General features: G+C 36.2%; 1 protein-coding gene across 4 annotated transcripts in view; it reads left to right on the top strand.

The window, feature by feature from the left end:
• The window catches only part of TASP1 (taspase 1), an 88,666-nt gene that overhangs the window by 27,418 nt on the left and 36,489 nt on the right, over positions 1 to 24,759 (top strand). For all 4 annotated transcript variants that reach the window (XM_014966488.1, XM_014966487.1, XM_014966485.1 and 1 more), the window contains exons 8-10: positions 7,133 to 7,239; positions 14,941 to 15,060; positions 15,973 to 16,051. In XM_014966488.1, coding sequence (XP_014821974.1) covers positions 7,133 to 7,239; positions 14,941 to 15,060; positions 15,973 to 16,051 — 306 coding nt within the window. The remainder of the gene's footprint in view (positions 1 to 7,132; positions 7,240 to 14,940; positions 15,061 to 15,972; positions 16,052 to 24,759) is intronic.

Genomic DNA, 24,759 nt, shown 5'->3' with positions numbered 1-24,759 from the left:
AGGGTTTTGGGAATTTGATGAAGAAGCTTGGTTAGTCTGAATACACACCTGGTTTTAGGAAACCGAGAGGTATCTCTCAGATTGAAGATGTTTCTCTTTTAACAGTTAAAGTTGCTACCTCTATCCCATACTATTGCAGAGTAAATGAGCTCTCTTAAGTGCATGTTTTCACTGGCAATAAAAAAAAGGAAAAAAAAAAAAAAAAGGCCAGACATGATGTAAGTCCTCCCTGGAATTGAACATAATATTGTAGATTCACTTGCAGTTTTGAACTTTGAACAGTTAAATGTAGCCAATAGAATGGCTATAAATTAGTTCAGAAAAAAAAGTTGAGTTGAAGGAGAAGATGCTTTGAATGAAAATCTTCCAGGGAGCAGGAAAGGCTGCTTGATGGAAAAAAGAGATTTCTTCCAGGGAGTAGTAAGAAATGGTATCTCAAGCAACAGTTTGCCCTGAGTTATTGTTATAAAGAACAGATCTATATAGTAGTGCTCTGAGAAAGATAGGTTATTTTTTATGTTTTTTTGATGCTAAGTGTGTTTTTTTTCCCCCGTTTATGTTGATGTCTGTCAAAGTATGGCAACGTGAGAAGTAGCACTAGTAGTCTTGGGTCCCGACACAAGCATAAGTGGTGTTAATTTGTCATTTAGAATAGCTTTGTTAAAATGAAATTTATTTTCATCTGTCTGTTTTCATTTGTGCCATTTATTTTAGCAACTGCTCAACAGAATTCTTCACTGGATCATTTTAATTCCTGTGGGTTAACTAATTTGCTAGTATATTCCTTTTTAATTCGCTTCCCTCCAATAGTTGCATTCTCTTTTAATACGGAATAAAAAGATAAATTGTGGAAAGTTCTCCATTCTGGTTCTTTCAGTTGACTATAAGAAATGTCTGCCAGGGGGTGCTATATGATTGGTCAGAGCTCAGTCTCTACTCCAAAGATTTAAAAATATTCTTTGGCTTTTCTTAGTATTTTCAATTTACAGTTTGCATTTAAAAAACTGATTGCTGAACAGTCATTGCATAATGTTTTCTTGTATAATAATTGTTTATGACTGTAATAGAAACATTGGAGTTTGTTTGTATTTGTGTTCCCAGCTTGCTACTCCACCAACTTCTATTTGAAAACTTAATTCTTTGCTTAAATATTTTTTTTACTTAGCCTGAAAATATGGAAGGGAATAATGTGGCTTGTAGAAGCATAGGAATTTTAGGAAACACGGGCTTTTTACTAAAAAGTTTTTGCATTAGCTTTGGACAAGGAGTGTTAGTGTACTATAGTAAACAGCCTGTCAGTTACAGGGTTACTTAAAATGCACAGACCTAGAATTAATGAGTAGATATGTATGAATTTTACCATTATTAAAAGAAGAAAAAAAGAAAGTCTTGCATTTTGTTCTGTATGTACAGTTCAGTAGTTTCAAGGAGTCCATGAATATGACAATTCTAAATTTCTCTCTAATTACTCTTCTCTTACCTCTGTTCTCTGGATCATTTTTAATGGGCTGTGAAAGGTGACAAAGAAGAGCTGTGTAGAACAGGGAATACAGCTGTCTTTCATTCGCTGAGTTGCTCTATCATTATAAAATAGAACAGTAAAGAATTTTGGTTAAATTTTTACTTGTGCATAGTATAAAGGTAAAAGGAGTTATGAGAATGATCAGGGTGCCAACAGGATTAGTACAAGAGATTAAATGACATGAAATGAAGTTTTTTGGCAAACAAGTGGCATGCAGGTGACATCTCTGAAGTGACTTAGAGACGAGTGCTCTGTTTCTTTTTCTTCCACTGACCTGCTTGCTGAAAACTAATTTCTCATTTCTTCCTGTTAAGTGTGATAGCAATGTAAAAAGCCTGTTTAAAAGCTGTATTTATTGCCTAGCCGTGATAGTGTCAGAGATGGATCTTGTGCTAAGGAATGAAGGTCTTGTGGTCCTTTCTCAGCAGGGTGCCCAGTAACACTGGAATATTTTGAAAATGGGAAAATCTGTAACAGTCTTAACTTTGAGCAAGATGTGCCTGTGAGATTTTTATTCTGCATTTATTGATAATACAGGATATTATCAAGCACTCATTTTGACACTGCGTCCAATAATACCAACTTCTCATGCAGGCAGGTGCTGTTGAGCAGGAGCTACTTCTGCCTGTTCTGTGCTCAGCCACTCACCCTTTTTCACTGCAGACCCCTACACTTGTCTCAAATTCTACAACTCTGCTGTGACCAAGTACCCCACCCAGTGCTTCCACCGTCTAGCGTGGTTAGACCCAAAGTGCAGTGCATTTAAGTACAGGGTACGTAGTACCCTGTGAGTAGCTTCTGTTGGTACCATGCAGGGTTGAAGGGAGAATGTGGAGGTCTGGGAAGATGTTTTCAGGTTCTTGAAGATTATTTGTTCTTAAAGAGGCAGACCATGCTGCATGGCAAGGACATGTGATGAATGACTAAGACTGAAGCGCTCAGCTTTTAATAATACTCTAGTCTGATACACTTCTGTTGTTAGTCGTTACATGTCTTTAATCTGAATGAGGCCTGAGCATGGCACTTAAACACTAACAGACAATCATTTTGTAAAGCTGTGGGGTTTTTTGTTCTTTTTTTCTTCCTCTCCCAGTAGCTCTGAAGTAGTTTTATTTATGACAGTATGTACATAAATGAGAAAGCAAAACAGAACGGCTGGTTGTACTCTGTGGCTTCTGAGATGCAGTTCTTCTAAGAATGACTTTGAGCATGCAGGCTATTAGTGTGTAGGGTAGTAATTGTCAGGGACTTTTATCTGAAAGCACATATTTGATTTTTATGTAAACTTTTAAATTCTTGAGCAAAATCAAGGGTTGTTGTACTAAATATCTTTCCATAGATTCCAACACTATCTCTGGGCTGTGATCCAAGATTTTTTCAAGCTAAAATTCCATCTACTCCTTTACCTCTTTTTCTAGCTTCCTCCCCTCCCCAGTCAATGAGCTCTACCTCTCTTGCTTCCCTTTCTCCTTGGCCCAGGCAACATCAGGCTGATGTAGCTATATTGCATTTGTTTTAGGAAAACACGCCTGTCTTCAACACTGTGTTGTGTCCTTTTCCTCTTCTCAAGCTTGGAATGTGCTGTCTTGTTGGAGAAGGTGAGAGTGGTTTTTGTACTGTCATTTAGGACAAATGAAATTTCTTAGCATCTTTGCACCACAAAGTTGAGTTTTTGTTTCAGATTTAATGTGAATTATGACCTTAAGCTGCGTGTAGGCAATTTCCTTTTGTGTGTAGTGCTTGTTTTCAAAATAATTTTTCAGTGGGTTATTTTCTTATGTTGCGTGTGCATCATTAACCGAGCACATTTGAATCCTGGAATTTTTTTTAGTTCATAAAATGTTTTATTGAACTTAAAACCCCATAACATATTCTTTGACAAGGACCAAACTTATAGGATGTTTTCAGAAAACTTTCATTTCCTCTTTCATTTGTTTAGCTTGAAGCTCATTTGTGTTTTTGAGTTTCTTGTCACTTGTAGGGCAAGACAAAGCAACCAGAGCACTAGCCAGTTTAATGGCATTTATAGTACTTTTATATAGATTGAACACTGCAAAAGCAGGAACGAACTAAGGGCAGGCAGCCTTTCACTTGCTATTTGTCTTTATTCCCTTATTTTGGGAAAGAAAAATCAAACTTAAAATTCAAGACATTTTGTTTTTAACTGGTGATTTGAAGTTGGGCGTAAATCTATGTCAGAAGGAAAAAGGGGAATTGCTAGGTTTTGTTTTACTGGTCCTTTATTTCACAATTGTTTGGTCACTTTGTAGGTATTAGCTGGTTTATCCTGCTGAGAGGAGTTGATAATCACCAATTACGATTATTTTCCCTAAATAATGAAATTCATTGGGCCTTGCTAAAACAAAATTTTCAATTTTCAGATGCAAGTTAATCCTAACAACTATTCTGAAGTTGAACGTAGTCTGAGTGCAAGACTTTCCACTCTAGGGGAAGTCTGAATAGACTTTCTTTCCCTCACAGTATGGATAGGTATGACATTTCATGCTAAACTGAATAAAACTTAGGAGTTATTGAATTAATACACTATCACTGGCACCTTTCTAATCTGTCTGTCTAGTGTAACAACATGAACTTTCCTGTGTGACAAATATCACAGTATCTGTCACAAATAGGAGCTGACAAATAATATGTCATAGATACAGCGATGGAGGAAGCTGGGAAAGTTTGTGTATTGTACTACACAACCTAGACTGTTTTGTCTTTGTGAATTTAAGTGGTATGTTAGTTATGGTTTTGTGTGATGCACAGGGATAGGATCTTAGAGGGCTGACATAAGAATATGTAAGGTTTTGACTAATTTAAAATAATGATGTTAATCAAATATTGGAACAGGGGCCCAGAGGAGTTGTGAAATCTCCATCCTTGGAGGTATTCAAAATTTGACAAGTTTCTATGCAGTCCTTTTGAATTGGACTTGCTTTTCCTAGGGGTTGGACTACATGACCTCCTAAAATCCCTTCAACCTACATCATTGTATGTTACTAGAAAACTTTCTTCATCTGTCTGTCTGACATGGTCCAAGTTATGCAAAAAAATACGCACAGCATAGCATCTCCTGGGGTTCTGAATATCTGATCATCCAACAGAAGGGTCCTTGATGCACTGCACCACTTCTCTCATGTGTGAGATAAGCAAAGTAAAAGAAGCAATAGAGAGAAAAACACATAACCAGTCTTTACCCCTGTGTACAGTTGAAAGGCAGTTGGAATACCCAGGATTTGAAAATATTTGTGCTTAGCCTAGGAGCTAAGCAGTTTTTTGTTAGCCAAAATCATTGCTTTCTAGGATAGTCATCCATTCTGTAAACATGGACAAGGTGGTACATTGCTAGTCTAATTTCATACATAGTGTTTCTTAATTCCTAGTAGCAGGTATACTTCTTTGTTAGTAATGACTTGTTTTCTACCCTGTATTTCCTACCTTACTGATACCACTTTGAATTAACAATGTGGGAAGGAAGTTACTGTTAACAATTAGATCCTTCAAAGCAAATCTCCACGTTTCTTCTTGTTTTGAAAAGACAAAACCAATTTAAAGCACAAGGTAAACTCTGAAAATTGTTTAATTGCTTAGCTAGAAACTGAGGACTTAAGTGACTGAAACAACTCTCTTGAGCTTGGAGAATTTCCTATGTTGTGGAAAAGATGGCAGGAGAAGTAGGAACCAAGGTATAGCTGGAGCAATGATGCTGAGAAGCCATGTAGCAGCACTCTGTGTAGCTGGCAGGGCAGCTTGGAACTAGCCCATGTATCCTCTAGCATTTGTTGTGATCTTTGTGCATGTATTTGAACTGGTGAATGTGCAAATATTGCAGGTTTTAAGACACCACTAGCAGTAGATTCTGGAGTACAAGGCAAACTTCTCGTGTTCAGGTTTTCTTGTATGGGCTCCTGCACCCTCAAGGTACACAGCTTTTTTCTGAATTGGTGGGAGGCAATGGCAGTAGCAGATATCAGGCATATTTATCCCTGTGTAATATCTCCTTGTGATGAGTACCAAGGCCAGACCCCGTTCTTACCTGTTGTGACTCTGCCCATAGATATTTGCTATATTTATTAAAGTTATGCAACTTACAAGTTCTCCTGTTTAAAAATTTTGTTAGAAACAATTTGCTGCCTTGGTTTATTTTGGGATGCTTCTATTTAACAAATTCTTGGTCTGTCTGGGTTTGTTTGTTCATCCACAATTAGTACTAAACTAGAATGATTCTTTGCCTGCTCACCCTTATCAAGTGTTTGGTTTTTACCTCTTGGACCACTTTTCAAACATAGAAATGTGTTGTCCAAACTAGCTGCATTAATCAGCTCTGTATGGTAGAAAGAGTTCCTTTCTTGGTGATGGCAGATTAATATGTGTTTACAATTTTAAGAAACTGGTATTCATTAGGTTTTTGGAGAGAAATGCCAGCTTTCTCATTACTTTTAGGTTATATACTTGAATAACTGTGGTATTTTAAGGTCCAGTTTTCTGTACTTAAAAACAGGTTTAAAGGAGAGTTCACTAGGTGATTTTGGCACCTGCATGGGGAAATTTCAAAGAAGTAAAATGCTCACTGTCTGTACTTTGTAAGAATTGTAAATGAAAGCTTTGTGTTCTGTTGGCTCTGCAATATTGATTTTATTCATAGACTGTTCTTGAAGCTGTTCCAGTCTTCTGAATAATAGTGATGTAGCTATATTCAGAATTTCATTTTAAATGACACTTTTTAAGGCTTATAGATTCAATTGGAAACCCGTGATTTTTAGCTTCCATTGAATTTGTGATTTACCGGTGTATACCTCTGCCCTCCTAATAGCTTGATTTTGCTTGACTAAATAAGTGACAGAAGGCATTTTTACTCCCTCCTCTTTTCCCTACATTTTAAAGGGGATGTTAAGACAATCTGTGGATAATATTGAGTCAAAACTAATTTAAACTAAATATGTCAATATCTGCAATTTTTTCATGAACTGAAACTTCATTTTTGGTGTCTTTTGTTGTTTTTTTTTTACTCTGCTTTAGAGAGCATTTCCTTTCTGAACGTGGGCTTAGATGTGGAAAATACGTTTGTCTTTTCAATACTTAGGTGATCTTTAGATTGTGTTGGATGATGGAACATAAAAATATTGCTAGACTATTGTGTGGCTTTAAATATATGGCTAAACATGCAGATATGCAATTAAGGTCATAAAACAGTAACCTAATTTTATGGATATCAGAATGAGCTCACATGGTATCTATTTACTTCTCAGCAGTCAAAAACAGTAATTTTAACACAAGCCACTTATTCTGTTTGTTTCTATGCAGTGCTGCTTCTTTGCAAAACAGAGAGATATTTAGACCAACATAACTTCTATACGTGTTCAGCAACTTGTTTCTACTAGATACTTTACCTATCACTGTTGTTGAACAATAGAACTTTTTTCACTTAGGAAAAGATGTAAACATCTTGTACTGAAGCTTAAATACTTAGTTGTTGGCTTTTTTATTGATGCTTTCTGCATCAGTAAAAATATGTAAGGGATGAGACCTCCAAAATGTAAACTTATCAATAGTTGTTTAAATTAAGTAAATTTTACTTAGTTAAATGCTTTTGAATTATTTTTATAGGGTTTAGTTTAGCAGCTTTTAAGAGGAACAAGAGGAAGCTGGAGTTGGCTGAAAAGGTGGAAACAGATCTCATTCAACTAAAGAAAAGAAGACAATCAAATGAAAAGGTTAGTTCCTGTTTAAAATTTTGTTGTGCCATCCTAAACTTACAGTTGATTACTAATAAATTTCATACCATATATATACAGTGAGACTAATGTAGCATCAGAAGCCACTTCCTGACCAGTCTAATGTTTAGATGATATAATGATAACTTAGTGCTGTAAAAACGTTCTGCCTTGCTATTTAAATACCAAACTCTCACTTTGTATCTTATTTGTGCCATGAAAAATATTTTGCTCATTTTAAATTGGAAATATGACAAATGTAAACACAAACAGATAATTATTTACTGAAACATTTTCTTTAGCTTGGGATCTCTGTCACTGTTTCCCACTTTTTAATGTTTCCTCTGCGCACTGCATTATGGAGCTGGAATTGGTGAAATTTGAAATATCAGGTAGGTAAACATGTGCATCTGTGCATGCATCTAGCATTGACCTGGCCCATATTACTTGTACTACAAAACTATTAGGATTCCCTCTGTTCTCCTTACTCTTAGTTTGAATTTAGAGCCTTTGTTGCCATTTGAGAATGTCGATTACAATATTTGTGTTTACTGTTGAATATCAAAGTATAGCTCATTAAATTAAATGCCTATGCTTTATTTGGGGCCTGTGGGACTTCAGGTTGGCCAGTTCCCTTTGCTTTGGTAAGCTGACTGACCACTGCCGTATGTAGTTGGATATGTTGATATGAATAACGTATAAAGCCCAGAGAATTGGCAAAATTATATTCTCTGTAGCCTGTGCAAATGCAAACCAGGGACAAATTAGGCTTTTTTCTTCTGTGTTCTTAGATAAGAAGTTGTCTGTAGCAGGGTGCTAATTTTCTACTTTCAAGGAGGTAAAACCTGTAAAGAAAGTAAGGATAGAGGCCAGGGGGGAAGGTTAGTTATTAATTTTGGAACTTTTCATGTTTACAGAACTTCACTTACCTCCTTGTGAAACTAACAGTGTTAAAATGTAACTGAGGGAGGAGGGATCTCTGTACAGTATTGATGTTCATGTAATACGGGGCAAGTCAATGCTTGAAACATACGCCAATGCATGAGCTTACCGACCTGCAATTTGAAATTTCAAGGGCTCCAGAGTCATGTGCAGCGCTTGTGGGAGACCCCCAAAGGCCAATGAGGGTAGGTAAAGGAGGTGATCAAATAAAGCTCTACTCACTGGTAAGTAATCCAGTAACATAACACACCGGTTTTGTCAGCTTTTTGGGCCCATCCTGTCCATGGAGGCGGGATAAAAACCACACCATGCTAACAATGTGGACTGCTTGTGTTATCCACAGAGCGTAAGATAATTGCAGCCTCATAGGAAATTTAGTTTTTCAAATCAATGAACAGTTTTTCTACAACAGTGAATTCTATTTAAAAAAATAGTAGAATAATTGAGTAATTCTCTCTGAGCTATTAGAAAAGGGTCATTAGGAAGGCTGAGGTACATGATCTGTCATCCCCAAACTTGTACTGTCAAAGCTGAGCTCTCAAAGAAGATTTAAAAGTAATTGTTTAAAAACCATTTAAATACTTGAGTAATTAAAAGTTAATCTTCTTGTGAAAGTTAAGCTTTAATTGATAAATACTCATTTAATTCTTATATTTGCTGTCCTCTGGAGCTGCAGACCTGTCCCTTCATAGCCATTCCTTTGTTTAGTTTGACTTACCTGCTTCAGCCCTATGCTACAGCTTAGCTTATGTGCTTCTGTTGCCAGTACTGCACAGTTGTTATAAATTCTGGTCATTTTTTTGTCTATGAAATTTTAAAAGCTGGGAGAAGAGCAAGCAAAATTGAAGTTGAATAGAAATCATAACTGAAAGGCCTATGTGAAATGATGGTATTGCAGACCAAAAAAGGCTGAAATTACTTAGAAGTTTTTAGCTGCTGATAAATTCCACCAGCTAAAAATAAACATACCATTTAAAAAATTACTTTTCAATAAAAGTTAAATTATACCAAGCTCAAAAAGAAAGAAAAGCTGTTGAAATTTAATAAAGATTGTATGGAAAAACTAGGCAGTGTGACTTACTAAAGGACTTTTATTTCCCAAGGAAATGGAATTTTCTCTTTGCTGTATTTTTCACTGTTTACCCAATGTAGGATTTGAACAGGGTTATGCTGTTGCACACAGGAAGACCCATTAATAACTTCACTGAATTTTGAAAATGTGAAAATTGATATATATATATTTCTTTTTAGGTTGTAGTGACTTATATATTGATTTACATAGTTAAGAAATCTTATTTGTGTGTGAATTAATTAAACATATTCACAGGGGGACTGGCTATGATTTGTTAATCCAGCCAGATGCCATTCTGAAGTTCTCACTTCAGTCACTGGTAAACTTCAGAAGTAAATGTTTATCTTTTTACTGTTAACCTGTTTTTTACCAGAGGAAGTTGTAATTGAAAATAGTGCAGTAGAGTATGGCTAAAAGCCCTATTTTTAATTTGGCTTCTGTTATTACAAACTTTTTTTACAGCTATGCTGAAGTTACTTGTTAGAGCATTTGTCCCCTCCTTGATTTGAGTAAGTGGCACTAAGAATTTCCAGTGCACATGAAATTTTTTTTATAGGTTAGTGTTTATAAGTTAGTTTTTTATAGGTTAGTTATTTAACTCCATATATAACATTATTTAGTTTAAGGTTTATTAAAACTGATTTGGCTTTTATGGAGTTTAACATATGTGCTCAAGTATGTGTACAATAGTTTGAATTATATGTATGGAATCAGCAGTTTCATATTCTTCAGCTACTGTATTGAGCTACAGTAACACTGACCATATTGAGAAAAAAAAAAAGTCTGTCTTTGTTCAACAGGAAAACGTTATTTTCTTTGAAGTATTTTGTGCATTATATTTTTGTCATTGATCACCTTGAATGTACCACATGAACCTTTATCCAGTTCCAGCTTGAACTCTTTGGGTGAGCAACAGTCAATGCATCGTTCCCGTTATATATGATGAATTTTAATCACTCTTAACTTTTTCCTCGAATGGATTTTTTTATGGCTGTGTGAAGGTAATACTAAGTGTAGCAGTCAAGAGACTTCAAAAGTATATTGCAGAATCCTTTTAATATGGGAAAAGAAACATAACTATTCCAGTTAAAAAAAAAAAGGCAAAACAAAAAAAACTCATCTGTGGAATACAGTATGAAATAATTCCTGCATCTTGGACGTGGAGGTCAGACAGAATCTTCCTACCGAACACTTATTAAACTGGAAAGGGTAGGGTTGTTTATCAAGCTTTATGTGATTAGATCGTAACTACCCCTTTTCAAGCAGATGTGTATTGCATTGACCATGCATACTCTGTTAGGACTAGATTGCTATGAGAGTCTATCATGCTACGCTGTTAGTTGCCCTAGAGGAAAATGTTTCTAGGAATTGGGCCCAGTGTTCACAGAATAGTAACATTTTCCCCTGACTTAGATGGATTTATAAGTATTTCTTTAAAATAGTTTATTAAAGAAAATGTTGCTTAAAAGAATGCCTCTCAGCTTGTTAAATGCTGCCATAATCAATAGAAGTTCTCCACCAGGAACAACTAAAATCTGATGTTTTTAAAAACCAAATATATTAATTGTTGATATATTATTTTCTAGATAATGCTATCCACTAGTGTGCTCCTCTGTGTTCCCACTTGATCTCTAAAGGAACAGCATTGGAAGATTTATGTGTTGCCCTGTTCTGTTTTGTGTAGGAAAATACTGTAAAAAACCATATTTTTAGGGGAATCTACTTAGTCTATGTATCATCAGACAGAAAATCCTATTTATTTCTGTGGATAGTTGGGTAATAGCACATAGACGTTAATTGCTTCTATCTGATTAATCTTGGATTTTGTCAGCTATGATACTTGGAGATGAGATTTAATGGTAATTACTTTTCACAGAATTTCAGAAGGCTGATGTCGAGAGAGAAAAGGCCCTGTGTGTAGATATCTTTCAGCAGGCCCTGGGTAGAGCCCTCTTAAACTGTTAATTCCTTCTGTGGGACTTGTCAAAGGATGACTATTTATGTGGTTTTTATGTGCAGGAGAAGGATGAGATTGCTGAAATACTTGATAGAACGCTGCATTTGTATACATGAGCATCTTCCTGTTTTGTGTGCGTATTCTTAGCTAAGTTTGAATATTTGGTCCATAATTTCATGTAATTAACTTCCCCTCCTGTTGCAAGTGCAAATTAATTCAGTAATGTGAGGTCTTACTTTTGTCATTGGCTTTCAGTTATTTCCATTAAATATTACTAAATAATAGATTACTTTTAGGTTGCAATGCTACATTGTTAAAAGTCCCAAATGGCTTTTGGAATGGATATGTTAGTATAAATTATTAGCTGAAGTCAGGTATGGAATTTGTTAACTGATGTCACCAAGGAATAGTAAAACTTTCTCTGGAACTTGAAAAATGTTGAAATCTAAGATGCTAAATTAATTAATCAAATACTTGAAAAGATAAGGGCAAGCAAGTTTGGTCTCATTTCGTCCTTGTTGGACCCATGTGGAATTTGGACTTACTTTAGATGTCATGAATTGTAGTGTGTAACATAGTTTGATTGTCTTGATACTAGCTTGATGGCATCCTATATTTTTCAACGTTCATATGGTTTGAAGAGAAGAAATATATGGCATTGAAAGTCTTCTCATCGGGTGCTTTTTTCCTGGAACTTCTTAGGCACTTAAAGCCTTCTTGTATGGAGAAGTACAGAAGTTCCTGTGTTAAATTGCATCTTCATTTACTGGTTCAGGAGTCATAGGGTCGTCAGTACAATTTACATATGTGAAGACTTTTCTACTGAACTACAGAATTGATTCGTTGTGTCACTTGTAAGCGTGTGAAGTCAGTAATGTTGAAATGGGAGCAAACATAAAAATAGGTCTACAACTTTTCCAACAACGTATTTTTCCCATTGGATATAGAATAGAACTGATCCTCATTGGTTTTCAGTTTAAGTAAGGATAAATATAGCATCAGCAGAGATTTTTCTTCTGATCACAAAACCCCCCCCAAACTTATATTACCAAGAAGGAAAAGATGGAAATCCTTTGCTTCAGTGATACAGATTTCTTTCAAAAGGTTGTGTTGGCCAAGTTAAAAAAAATACTTCCCTTAGAAAAGGTTTCCAGCCTCCTGAGTTGCCCCATCTAAAAATAAAATAAGCCAAAGCAAGCAAACTATACTACTGAGTTGACAGCAAATACTAATGTGAAATAGATCTTTTAAAAGAAATAACGGTGAAGAAAGTTTCCATGTAACATATACTTGTAAATGCTTGTGGTTTTTTGATTAAAATATCTTTTTTAAAAATAAATTAGTCATATTGCTACTGAAGGCAAATATTTTATGCATGTGAGAGCTAAAGCGGAAGATGGATGGCAGATTGAGCAAATAGTTTTACAGATGCTGCAAAGAAGGCTTGCAAGCATTTTTTCTTTGCTGTCAGATGATATGGAATACATACGGATCCATTCTGAGCCTCATCCTTCTAAAATGTGTATCTGTTCATTATGGGAGCCCCAAGTGTTTGATTTAATATGAATGCAGATTACACAGGTGGCCTTAATTCTGGCATTTCCTAACTTTGACGGGCTTGATTTTTGTATCTGTAATTGTCTATTAATCAAGTTTTTTGTTGTGGGTGTAATTTCCTTTGATAGAAGGGGGCAGGGGATGGGCAACAAAACCTGCATCATATTAGTCGTTCCTCTCTATAGAGAAGTCATAGGATCATAGGAAAACTCACGGTGGGAAGAGCTTTATCCAGTCTGATCTTGAAAACCTCCAAGGATGGGATTCTGCACCTCAGTGAGCAGCCTGCTCTACTGCTTAAGATCTGTTCAGTCCACTGAGTAGTATTGTTCTAAGTGGGTTAATAATACCTGAATTAGGTTTTGGTAGTCCTGGGAGTTGCAAAATGCATTTGCCCACGAGATGTCAAGGAAAGGGTTCCTTAATTTCCTTTTATCTTTACAATTTGGAAGGGAACTTGCTTTTTTTTCTTGCCTTTGCTCCAGTCCTGAAAGGTCCTTTTTGCTTCTCCTCCTAGTGCCTTCCCTGATCCTGGTCTTTACCTTCCTTTGCTTTTCAATTTACTGTTCTTCCCAATGCAAGTTGAAACCCTAGATCTATGATTTTTCACCTCTCTCTTTCTAAGCAGTTATTCTGCTGTACTGGTAGGACTTCCAGCAGTTTGTTTTAATACTGAATATGGCTAGTGCCAGCTTCTGAGCTGTTCAGGAAGATGTAGGTGAAGAAAAGAAACTTATTGTTTCTCTGAGTAAAAGACAAGGATGACCCTCCTGCTTAGGAGTTCCAGTTGCTTGAAAAATACTGTAGAACACTGTAGGGCTCTCAGGAGTTCTCTCTTAAATTAAGTATGGCCAGAGTATCATCAGCATGAACTTCCTAAGAATTCTGCTTGACAAGTGACATTGTATGCCAAAGGAAATTTTAATTGATGATGGGAACTTGATAACTTGAATAGTTGAGTGTAGGGTTGTGGTTTTTATTCTTCTTCCTACCTCTATATCCTAGTCTGGAAAATATGCATTTATATGAATAGCTTAATATCCTTTGGGATTATTTGCTTGGGTAAGTTTATGTAGGATTTTTAAATCCAGGTAAGTTTTTATATGGGAAAGACCGATCAGCTAAAGGCTTGAGGGCTGGTGCAACAGCAGTGTTCATCTTGGAGTACATGATGGATGATTTATCAGTTTTGTTAATTAATTTTATTTTCTGTACACTGCCTGCTGCGTCCCATCAAAAGTGTGTGATTGGGCGTAAAGTCAAAGTGCCTTGGCCTGGGTTCTGCAGAGAAAGGAGTCAAGGGCAAGTTTAGATAGAGTGGGGAAAACTGCTCTTTCTCTTAGAGTGACTGAACGTGGTGTATTAAGGAAGGGGGGATGGATGGAAAGATCCAAGGTGAGACAGCTGAAGTGTTTGTGAGGCAGTAGGCAGAGAACTTGCATCAGGAATGACTACTGAAAGACCCCTGCTCTTAGGGGAGCTAATCTGCCTCAGAAGAAATGGAAAGAAGTAAGGATGCTTTTCTAGTGACCCAGAGGAAGCGAAGGGTAATTTGTTTCAGCCAGGAAGCCACTAAAGATTGCTGAACTGAGAACAAGTCTGTGAGAAAGAATCTGTCCCAGGGGAGATTTCTTCTCAAGGCTTCTATATATTGTCTTGGTCAGAATATCAGAATTTTCTCTTTACATGGTAAGCTGCTTCTGGTAGAGTTGATTTTATTCTTTTGTTTAGGTTTGGGTCTTTTTGTTAATCATACAGAGCTTTAAATATAACAGCCTCTGAAAATGCCATCTCGAAGCTTTTGGGAAAGGCCCTTTGATATGGCATCTTTGGAATGAGTTGCTGAATCATTTCTTAGGGGACAAGTACCCACCACTAAGGAAACGGCATTTGTGGCACTTTTGTGAGTAAAGGCAGGTAACCTAAGCATTGGATGAGTTCTGAGATGTTTATCGCCTCTTGTTTCCAGAGGAGTTTTCTTTAGGTCCTGTCTGAGGCTGGAGAGCATTTTGGGGAGATTTACAGCAGCACCATTGGTACAATATGCATGAATATGTTTTATTGATTGGCCTGTCAATTGGGTTCCTGCACGTTAGTTTGCACACCGCTAAGAATTATAACCTGACTTTAATATACTATTTTTAGTAGTTGTTTCTGTTTGTGTGTCCTGCAGGAGAATGACTCAGGAACATTGGATACGGTTGGTGCAGTTGTTGTTGACCAAGAAGGAAATGTTGCTGCTGCTGTCTCCAGTGGAGGTTTAGCACTGAAGCATCCTGGAAGAGTTGGTCAGGTGAGTGTACTTCTTCAGTTGGGAGTGATTGTTCAGCAATTGTGACATTAAGTGAGAGCTGTGATAGCAAACTCATGTTCTCCCTTCCTTTCCATTAAACTCTGAAGGCATTATCACTGCATTGGAATGCAAGTTTTCTTTCTAGTGTCCTCCATCAGCATTATAAAACGTTGATAGGTAAGAAGTTGTTCTGTGGTTAGTTACCTTTGGCCAGAGCTACTGATAAGCTAATTTCATGGGCTTAAATACCTCCTTAATACCACAAATAGTCTCTTTAATGCTTAGAGCGTTTTTAAATAAGATTCTCATTAATATTTAGAGAAGCTGTCCTAATTACATTTTTAAAGTGAATTGGTAGAAGTGACAAATGTATTAAAAGAACACATCGGGTGTAGGCATTCCTTATTGTTATCAGGTGAAGGAATTTTGAAGTGCATGAGAAATGTCATACTCCATTGCTCTACATCTGAATTTTTGGTTGACTTTTGCCACTGTCCTGAGAGCAGTTCTCTTTTGAAATGTATTTAGGATTTTCTTTTGGAATAGAGAGTGAAAGGGACTTTATAAAAATAGGGAACAGCTGGAATTATTATTTTTTTTTAATATCTGTACCCTCATTATCTGTAAAGTTAGGTTAGAATACCAGACATCTATGATAATCACTCATTTCTGAAGAATAGTAAAAGAAGACGTAGCTAAATGGATTGGAATTCTAATTTGGACTGTTTTGATTTTTCAAATTTATCTTTTTTATTAATACTTGGATTTTTCTTGCCTTTCTTTTTTCTGTTGTTGTTGGTGGTTTAGGGGTTTTGGGTGGTGGTTTGATTTGGGTTTTTTTTTTTTAAGGGAAGGGAATAAACCAAAACACTTGTATACTTAAATTTATGAAAGATGCTTTTCTTTCCTTAGGCAGCTCTTTATGGTTGCGGTTGCTGGGCTGAAAATACAGGAGCTCATACCCCTTACTCCACTGCTGTGAGTACTTCAGGTATTTACTACTTTTATAAATATTTCAAAAAGTTACTATCTTTCTCTGTAATTAGTTTACAAATTCCAAATAAAATATTTCTATGAATGATGAGTTAAAATACTGACATGGTTTCCAGACTGTATGTGTATCACTATTTTACATATAAATATATATATGTGTCAGTACTGTCTTTAAATCCATGAATTAATTTCTGTTGGTTGCTGTGTTGGTCCTTTTACTTAATTAACAACCATGTTAATATTTATCCTGCTTAAAAGATTTTGTATTGCACTGAAAGGATGTACTGTATTTGTTATGCATTAAGAGAACTTGATTACTGTAACAAGTGCTGTTTAAGCCTCTGTGACGGGAAGCCTTCTGCAAAGGACGAAGATAATTAGAAGGTTTTTAACATAAGAGTGACCTTTGGATACAAAAATGCTACAAACAGCTTTTTTTCCCTCCAAAATATTTAATTAGTATCTTAAGTGAATTTGTTCATCTCTTTTTTTCCTCTCAAAAGGAAGGGATAAAGTCACAGGCAAATTGCTAGGAAATGTGTCTTGGAAAACATTTATTCAGAAATTGTGAAAGTAATATAAGAAGTAGGGTAGCTTCTCTTCTGTGGAAGTATTGGGACCACAAAAGTGTTTTGTTCATTTGATGCCTATCAGGCAGCTATCACACAGAGCTGTTCTGTCATTTGGTGTGCTGGGTGCTGGAGACACCAATTGTAGTAAGTTTGTCAGCAGATCTACTAAATCTAACAGGACTGATCAAATATTAAAAATTAGAAAGGAAAAAACCAAAACCAACACAAAGCCCGGCCAAAATATGACTAGGAATATTGCTCACATGACAGTGTACGGTTTGAGAATGTAAGCCAGGACAGACATTGGAAAGATAACTGTATTGTTACACAATACTGCGTGTGTATTGTTGAACAGAAAAGCCTTAAGGTGAAGTTATGCTGGAGTTGCTTTTACTTTGCAATTCCCATGTAAAAGCAGTTGAAAGGACTGTATTTCTTTTTGTTTTCCTTTTTTTTCCTCCTAGTTGTATGAACAGTCTGTAACAGAAAAAAATACTTGTAACACTTTAATAAATGCTTATGTCAGGATGTAAAATTTAGGGTTTGGACCACTGCTTAGTGGTCAGTTATCTGCCTTCAGTATAGGGAGAGATGAAAAAAAATCTGCAGAGTTGAGATATAGTGATGTAAACTGTATCCCAAGAGTACTGCAGAGGTAGAGTGCTGTTACAGAAGTAGTGAAGGTGCAAGGTTACGGGGTGTAGAACTGAAATTTGACAAAGACTGAAGAGCATCAGAAAGATGGTGTTGCTTTTGAAGTCATACACCTGGCTAATTTCCCCTGTATTTAAATCTGTGTCCCACTGTTGAAAATTTGTGTAGATGTTCACCCGTAAGTTTGACGTTAGTAATAGCAAGTGTCCTTTTTAATATTTAGGCAAAGGAAAGTTCTCCTGAATGCACAAGTGTTGGAGGATATTTCTACTCAAGGAACACCACATTGATTGTAGTTTACTGAATGCTTAGTGATGTAAGCAAATGTATTTATTGCAGTATTGGGAAACATAATAATTAGCAAGCATAAGTCCAATATTAGAGATTGTTTGTGGAAAAGCTTAGAATATCACCTTTATTTAATTTCTTTAAACTGTTCTTCTTGAAGTCAGCTGGATTTGAGGTCTATGGGAGTACCGGCAAGCGTCCTCATACACTTAAAGGAGACGCCTGGGTATAATGATGGCCTTAAATAGAAGCCTCCTTTCTTTTTGCTGGTACCAATTTTATATAGTGGTAAATACTTAAACGTTACGCTATTTATAACTACTGCACACACATGCACGTGTGCACACACAGACATAAATATATAAGTTTCTTTGGTTCAAATCTTCTCACTTCCACGACATTACATTAATTCAAATCCCAGTTAATTGAAATAGACTGTTGGCGGTCTATGAAGCATGGCCATCTGTTTATTCAGTGATTTGAAATTCAGACTAGCGGTGTTTAATTAATCTCTTGTTTCTGGTTTTCCTTTAAAGTGTTAGTGTGAGAGAGAGAGGGGGAGATAGAAATGTTTACAGGAAGTGAGAACTCTTCTGTAATCAATACCATTCTTTTTTCCATTTTCAGAAGCTCATAATGTTTTATTTTATAATGTAATTTATGTTTAGTGCAGTTTTAAAATATATTGATGCCTGATTCTTGTTTAAAATATGAGCATCCAACAATGTGAACCATGAAGTTAATTAAGGGGTAGAGGGATGGAAAAATTAAATTATAGGAAAGGTTGAAAGAATGAAACTTACAACTTGGCTGGATCACAACAGGAGATGGGAATGGGGCAGAAACATCTGCAAATATTCAAAAGGTGAAATTGCCAAGGCTAAGCAAGAAAATAATATGTTAACATACTTCCTTGTTGGATGAAACTTTTAGAAAATGAAGTTACTACTGAAACTCTAGAAGATGTGATGATTTGGAAAGCTCTAAGATTAAGAGTACTTCCTAAGAGAAGATAACTGTTGTCACTCGCTGTACCTAAAACCAGACTAGACTGTGTTTGTAATAGTGATTACACCCCCCTCTGCAGGTTTCTAACTTGGTTTTGTGTGGACATACATTTAAAAAAAAAAACAGCAACAAATGCAACTTGCATGTTTTATATAAATAAAAACTGTGTGTGCGTGCACATTCATTTCATGTTTCATTTTACATATAGACATATACACTTGTATGTAAACGCATTTAAAATATGTACATAAAATAACTGAAATTTGCAATCAGTTTAGATTTCTGTAGTTTTCATAATATAACATTTTATTGTTTTAATTTCACGTCTCTTCATTTTAATTTGTCTTTAAGTGGGAAATTTGGCACAAATTTATCCTAACATTTTCTACAGGGAAATTTTTTCTTCCTGTTGTATGGGGGTAGTGTGGGACTGGGAGAGAAGAAAATTAGGCTTTGGTTGCTATGTGTATTTGATTACTGTATATGCAGACTTTAATATTTATTGTTAAATGACTTCACAGAATAGCTGGTTCACCAAATCACATTTAGAATTTAAAAAAAAAAATGAATGAAGAGAAAAGTTTAACTATGACTCCCTTAAAGCTTTATCAAAATTATGCTCAAAATTATTAACTATTAATATATGTTAAATGAAATAATTTTACCTTAAGGATTCTTTGGAAAATAAAAGGTTCCATATTTGTGCTGACTTAGACTTTTAAACTTTTTTTTTTTTATTAATAGCTGGGGATAGAAATTCAAGACTTGAGAGTTTGTTCTATCAGGCTCTATATTCACTCTTGAAGAAGAATGCTCTTTGGCACTAGTTTCCTAGAAGCCATTTTTAAGTGCCAGGTTTTGAAAATTATTTTGATTCCATACTTACGAAATTGCTTGTGACTTTGGGTTTTGGAGTCTATGATCAGCAAGAGATTGAACAGGTTGGGGAAGACCCATCGTGTGTGGAGAAATGAGTTTGGGACAGTAATTCAATGCATACAGAATACAAACTGAAATCCATGCGGAATTGGCAGGAACATAAGAATGGACACATTGGGTGAAACCAGAGCTCCAGGTGGTTTGGTGTCCTGTTTCAGATAGAGGGTCTTTGCAGGTCTCCAAGGAAAAGTACAGGACTGGGAAAAGCACCTTCCCTGAGTTATTCAAGCTTCTAGCAATTTGTGATACTGGGACTTTAGAAGCTGGAGATATCTTTGGTTTTAATAGGTCAGGATGACTTTCTCAAGATTTCTCATTTCTTTTTGTACTTAGCAGATTAGTTATTTAAGTTTTGCTGGGAATGTTTTTCTTTTTCTGTGATAGTTTACCTTTGTAGAAACTTTCTTGGAAAAAGAAAAGTGTTAGTTCCAGTGCCACACTTAGTAGCACAGTAGGTTTTATTCTTGAATTTTTATTAATTTTATTCTAAAATCCTTCTATCAAAGCTTCATTTTGAGACACATCTTTCAATACCTTCCTCATAAAAAAGGTGTTGCCATGAAAGTACTTCCGAATTCATGTAGCTTTCTTTAATGGTCATGTATGATTTGAAGACGTGCATTTACATCTTGATGTTCTGTTGGCCCTGTGGATGCTGGCAGGCTTCCTGCTTTTGCGTGTTCAGAAAGGACTTGGTATTAGTTCTTATGCCTTTAGCAAGTTGTTTCTCAAATATTTTTGGCCATTTTTATTGTGATTTTTGTATTGAATGTGCCAAAGGGGTTGTACTGAACTTGTTTGGGCATGACTTCAACTTTTTGAATGGTATTTTCTTACCTCTAACAGTCTCTTGGCCTTGTTGTTTAGCCACACTGTCTTGGGTTTTATTTTTTTTGGCTTTTCAAAAGTTACTTCATGGTTTATAAAATACAGGATATTGTAAAACTCACATTTTATGGCTATAGTTTAAGATGGGGTGGGACAACTGAAATCAAAAGATGAAAACTTTCTGAAGGCGGGATGGAGGAGAAATTGAAAGAGGAATGACTGAATATAAAGGGCCTTAAATTCAAGGTTTATTCCATAACTCTCAGTCTAAAATTCAGTTTCTGTGTAAACAAGTAAAATATTTCTTTTTTTTTTTTTTGGATCAATTTTTTTAGACATTTCAACATGTGAACTCTGAATTATATTAAAACTTGTAATATTTTTTGGGGAAAAAAAACAGTTGTGGGACTTTATTGGCAACTGAAGGATAAACATTGCAGGAATTCTGTAAAAGTATCTCAAAACCAGTATTAAAATTCAAGAAATTCAGAGAATGTTGCAGCTGCACACATAACTAAGATACCTGGGCAACATTAACTGTGAAATCTAACAAGATAATGCAAGTGCCGTTCTGTGCGAGAATAATGGTAGGGACTGAGCGAGAGCTTGTTAAATGAGACAAGCATTACCAGTGGCCTTTATTTAGTATAAATGTAATTAACAGCTAAACTGGTTTTTGGATCAACATAGTAGAAGCCAAATCTTTGGTCTTTTAAAAGCTTGTGCATGGATGTGTGCACATATTTGTGCACATACACAGCCACAAACGAAACGGCCTCCCCCAAAAAGATGCCAAAACCACACTTGTAAGGCCACTTGGAATTCTTTAGTGAATGTTTTTTGTTGGTATATGAATGTAAACACAGGAAGATGGGTATTATTTGGAGGGAAAACATTTGTGAACAAAACCCAACCGCAGGAGAAACAATAGCCTGGTTTTTGGCTGTACTTTTAAGAAAACATTTCCTATTTTTTCCTGAATATAATAAGAATCAAAGACTTTGTGTATATTCTTCTCATTCAAAATAATATCAAGTGTGACACTGAATCTCCTCTTTGGTTGGAATATCCATGATGATTGTGAATATTAGTCTGCTAACTGTGCCAAAAGTAATACTACTGGGATAAGAGTCAGGCTGTGTTTTTCCTGGGAGATAAGTTGAAAAGTAATAATTCTCTTGGATATGCAGAACCTTAAATATAAATTTTAAAGATAAATACAAAATTTACAGTAAGAGCTAATGCCGGAGACTATAAGTAGAATTTTTGAGTGGAAATGTGGAGACTGAGAATAATGTGTTTTATTCCTTTTTACATCTTTACAACAGTAGGTGGTAGAAGGCATAGTTACCCATTCTTCGCTCATGGGTGACGTGCTTTGTGTGCGTGTGTGTCAGCCGTTGAAGCCAGCAAACTTTTTAATGTTGCATTTCTGCAGACAGATAGAAGGTCTTGCATTATTTACAAAATGCCAAATTCTGTAATGTGAAGCTGCAAAGTCTCCAGCTTTCACTAGAATCCGTTTGAGGAGAATATTTGATACAAGAAAGGTACATGTGATGTCCTATGGAGAATTTGAATGGGACCTAATTGTGGCTTACAATCCTAAAGAAAAATGAGTCTATAATTAGGATTCAGGACTGAGCCCACAGTTGTGGTTTGTTGAGAAAATAGCAGTGATATCAGATTTCTGGGCCCAAACTGAGGTGTAGTTGAGGATTCAGTCTGAGAAAAGTCTTTCAATGATGTCTTGCTCTTCTCCCCTGCCCAGAGTTTATTCCTGACTGAATGAAAATCAGGTACAGATAACAGCAATGTTTTAGGAATACACACACAGACTGAATCTATTCTGTGTAAATACGCAGAATGTGCCTGACTCCCTTAACAATTCTTGTATTGGTGAATTTTCCAAGATCCTAAAGGACTGGCTCTTAGGGTCTCTTGTCAAAAGCAGTGGCCTCTTCTCTTAAAGGCATTTTAGAGATTACATCAAAGTACTTGAAAAACTGTGTTGGATATACATACAAATATATCATTCCATGAAGTGAAAAATAGCACATTTTGTATTGTAAAGAGTCACATAATTGTTTAGCTTGGAAGGAACCTCTTTGACATGATCTAGTCCAGCCTCCTGCTGAAGGATGGTTCTCTTGTTTCTGAAATCCTTATCAATAGGGAAATAAGTGTATTCACTCTTCCTCCCCTCTACCTTTTCCTGTTCAGACTTCTACTTTTGGTTAAATACATTCTTCTTTCGAGTCCATTGTACTTTCGCTGGCAAAATGGAGCAGGTAATATGGAACAGGGAATGACACCTGTGGTCAGAGCATTCGTGCTTGTTAAATTGCCTGTAGAGCTATGCCCTCAGCCAGCATTTTGGTCTCCCCTTACGGGAGCCATTGAACCGTAAATTCTTACTTGAAAACTCATTTTTGACAGGAACCACAGTGATGTGCAATTCTGTGGAGTAAATATTTTTCAAGGAGGCTTTAATGTCAATGAATTGACTTGTGATGTAGGACTTTGGCTTTGTGATCCCCATGTGTTGAGGGCTGTGCTGGAATCCAGTGACTGCTAACACCTGTGCAGGTGCCGCTTGTCTGTCTGGCCTGTGTCCTTCTGAGTCCATGCTCCAAAAGTCCACAGGAATTTCACATGCGAATTTTGTATCCTGTATAGATTGCTTGAGCTACACTGTGAGATAGATATTATGATACAGTTCATCTCTTTGTAGAAATACGTCTTATCTCTCAAAATCAGTCTGGTCCTGTAAGATTTGGGGAATAATAGGTAATGTAATGCATCACAGATGAAGCAGCTGCATATGGAGAAGAGTTATGTCATTGTTAGAGTGAACCAGAGGGTAGAGGAAGAAAGAGGTCTATCTCCAGACAGATCAGTATTTAACTCTGAAGTGAATACTTCTGTCAAGAGTTCAGGCTTTGTCTCCAGATGCAGTTTGGAGGCTTCAGTGCTGTAGCATGTGGTGTCTGAACTAACCTACTACCACCACAAGGCTGTGTGAAGAGAGAGGAAGCAACAGGCAGAGATGATTTGTGGGAATGGTAGCATTAAGAAGCACTCAATTAAACTCGGTACCGCAGTGTTCAAAGCTTGAGGGGTTTGTCCACAAAATCATCAGAGGAGTAGTTTGAATTGCCTTCGGAAGGGTTATTTTGAAGCAGGACGGGATGGGTGCAGCAGAGAGTGCTTATTGCCTCTTAACATTTCAGTTGGACTTAATGTAATAATATATTGCAAGCAAGAAGTTGCACGGGCTTTTTAGAAGTGGTAGTCTCCTTCGGAAGACCTGCTGCACGCTGAGCGGCGTTTTCGTGGCCTGGGACAGCAGCAGCTGTGCAGTGCCATCTCCTTCTCTGTTAGTCCTGTTCCTGTTTGCCATACCTTGCCCAAATGGCCTGGAATAGATGCAAGGACACAAAGCGAAATGGAGATGGCAGCAAACTGAACTCTCTTTTTATGTCTTAAACATTTTTCTGTAATTGGGAGAAAATGGTTGCATACATTTAGTTAGCTAACACATAAGCTACTATCTTGTTTCCTTTCCTGTAAATTTTATTTGACAGAAGTGATGTAGTTTGGAAAGGTGTAGTATTTTTACAAAGAAATCAATTGCAACAAAGCATCTAATCAAAAGCAAAAAATACTTTGCTTTTTCCTTTTCAGCTTAACTGAAGTTAATCTTTCAAAATATATTAAATGTAAAGGGGAATGTAAAATGCACATCCACTTTAATGGAACTATATTTATTCTTCATTCTAACCTCTCTTGGAGGCATATCTGAATTTCTTCTTGTTTGTGATAATTTTAACTATTAAAAAAACTATTTGTTTAATTATCTGGCCTTTCCCACTATTTAGAAGTGAAGAATTAATATGCTTGGCATGTTTTAACTCTAGCCTTTTTTCCCCCTTATCTGTATAATTGTAGAAAAGCTGGATGAGTTGTTCTTCAGAGTGATTTTAGTTTATTTTACCCATATTAAAATCTTAAAGATGTAAAAAGTCTTTTCCCAGCTTTCCTTAGAGAAGATACTTTAGACACAGTTTGTCTGGATGTTGAATTTGTCTTCTGTTATCTTTGAAACCTACCCAAATTTACTGAAGTTCCAACCTTTTTGGAAAATTTCCATTTGCATATTCTTAGTAGGTGTTCGTTAGTTTGGAAGTTAAATCATCTAAGAATTTTCTGTCTGCAACAAGAATGTGCTCCATTGATCCCTCTAGGATCAATGCTTTAGGAATTGGACGGGAGTTTGTTTGCAGGTGTTCTTACTGGCAGCAGGTCAGCAAGTTAAAAATTTCCTCTGCTAGTATGAAGGCAAGATGCAGCAACTGATAGGAGTACAAAAAGCTAAAAGTTATGCAGCTTTAATTTGGTACTGTAGGGCGTTGTG

The sequence above is a fragment of the Calidris pugnax genome, unplaced genomic scaffold, assembly GCF_001431845.1.
Source record: "Calidris pugnax isolate Ruff unplaced genomic scaffold, ASM143184v1 scaffold31, whole genome shotgun sequence".
Taxonomy (NCBI): Eukaryota; Metazoa; Chordata; class Aves; order Charadriiformes; family Scolopacidae; genus Calidris; species Calidris pugnax.
Note: the sequence above shows the minus strand (reverse complement) of the source record. Positions and strands in the feature narration are given on the sequence as shown.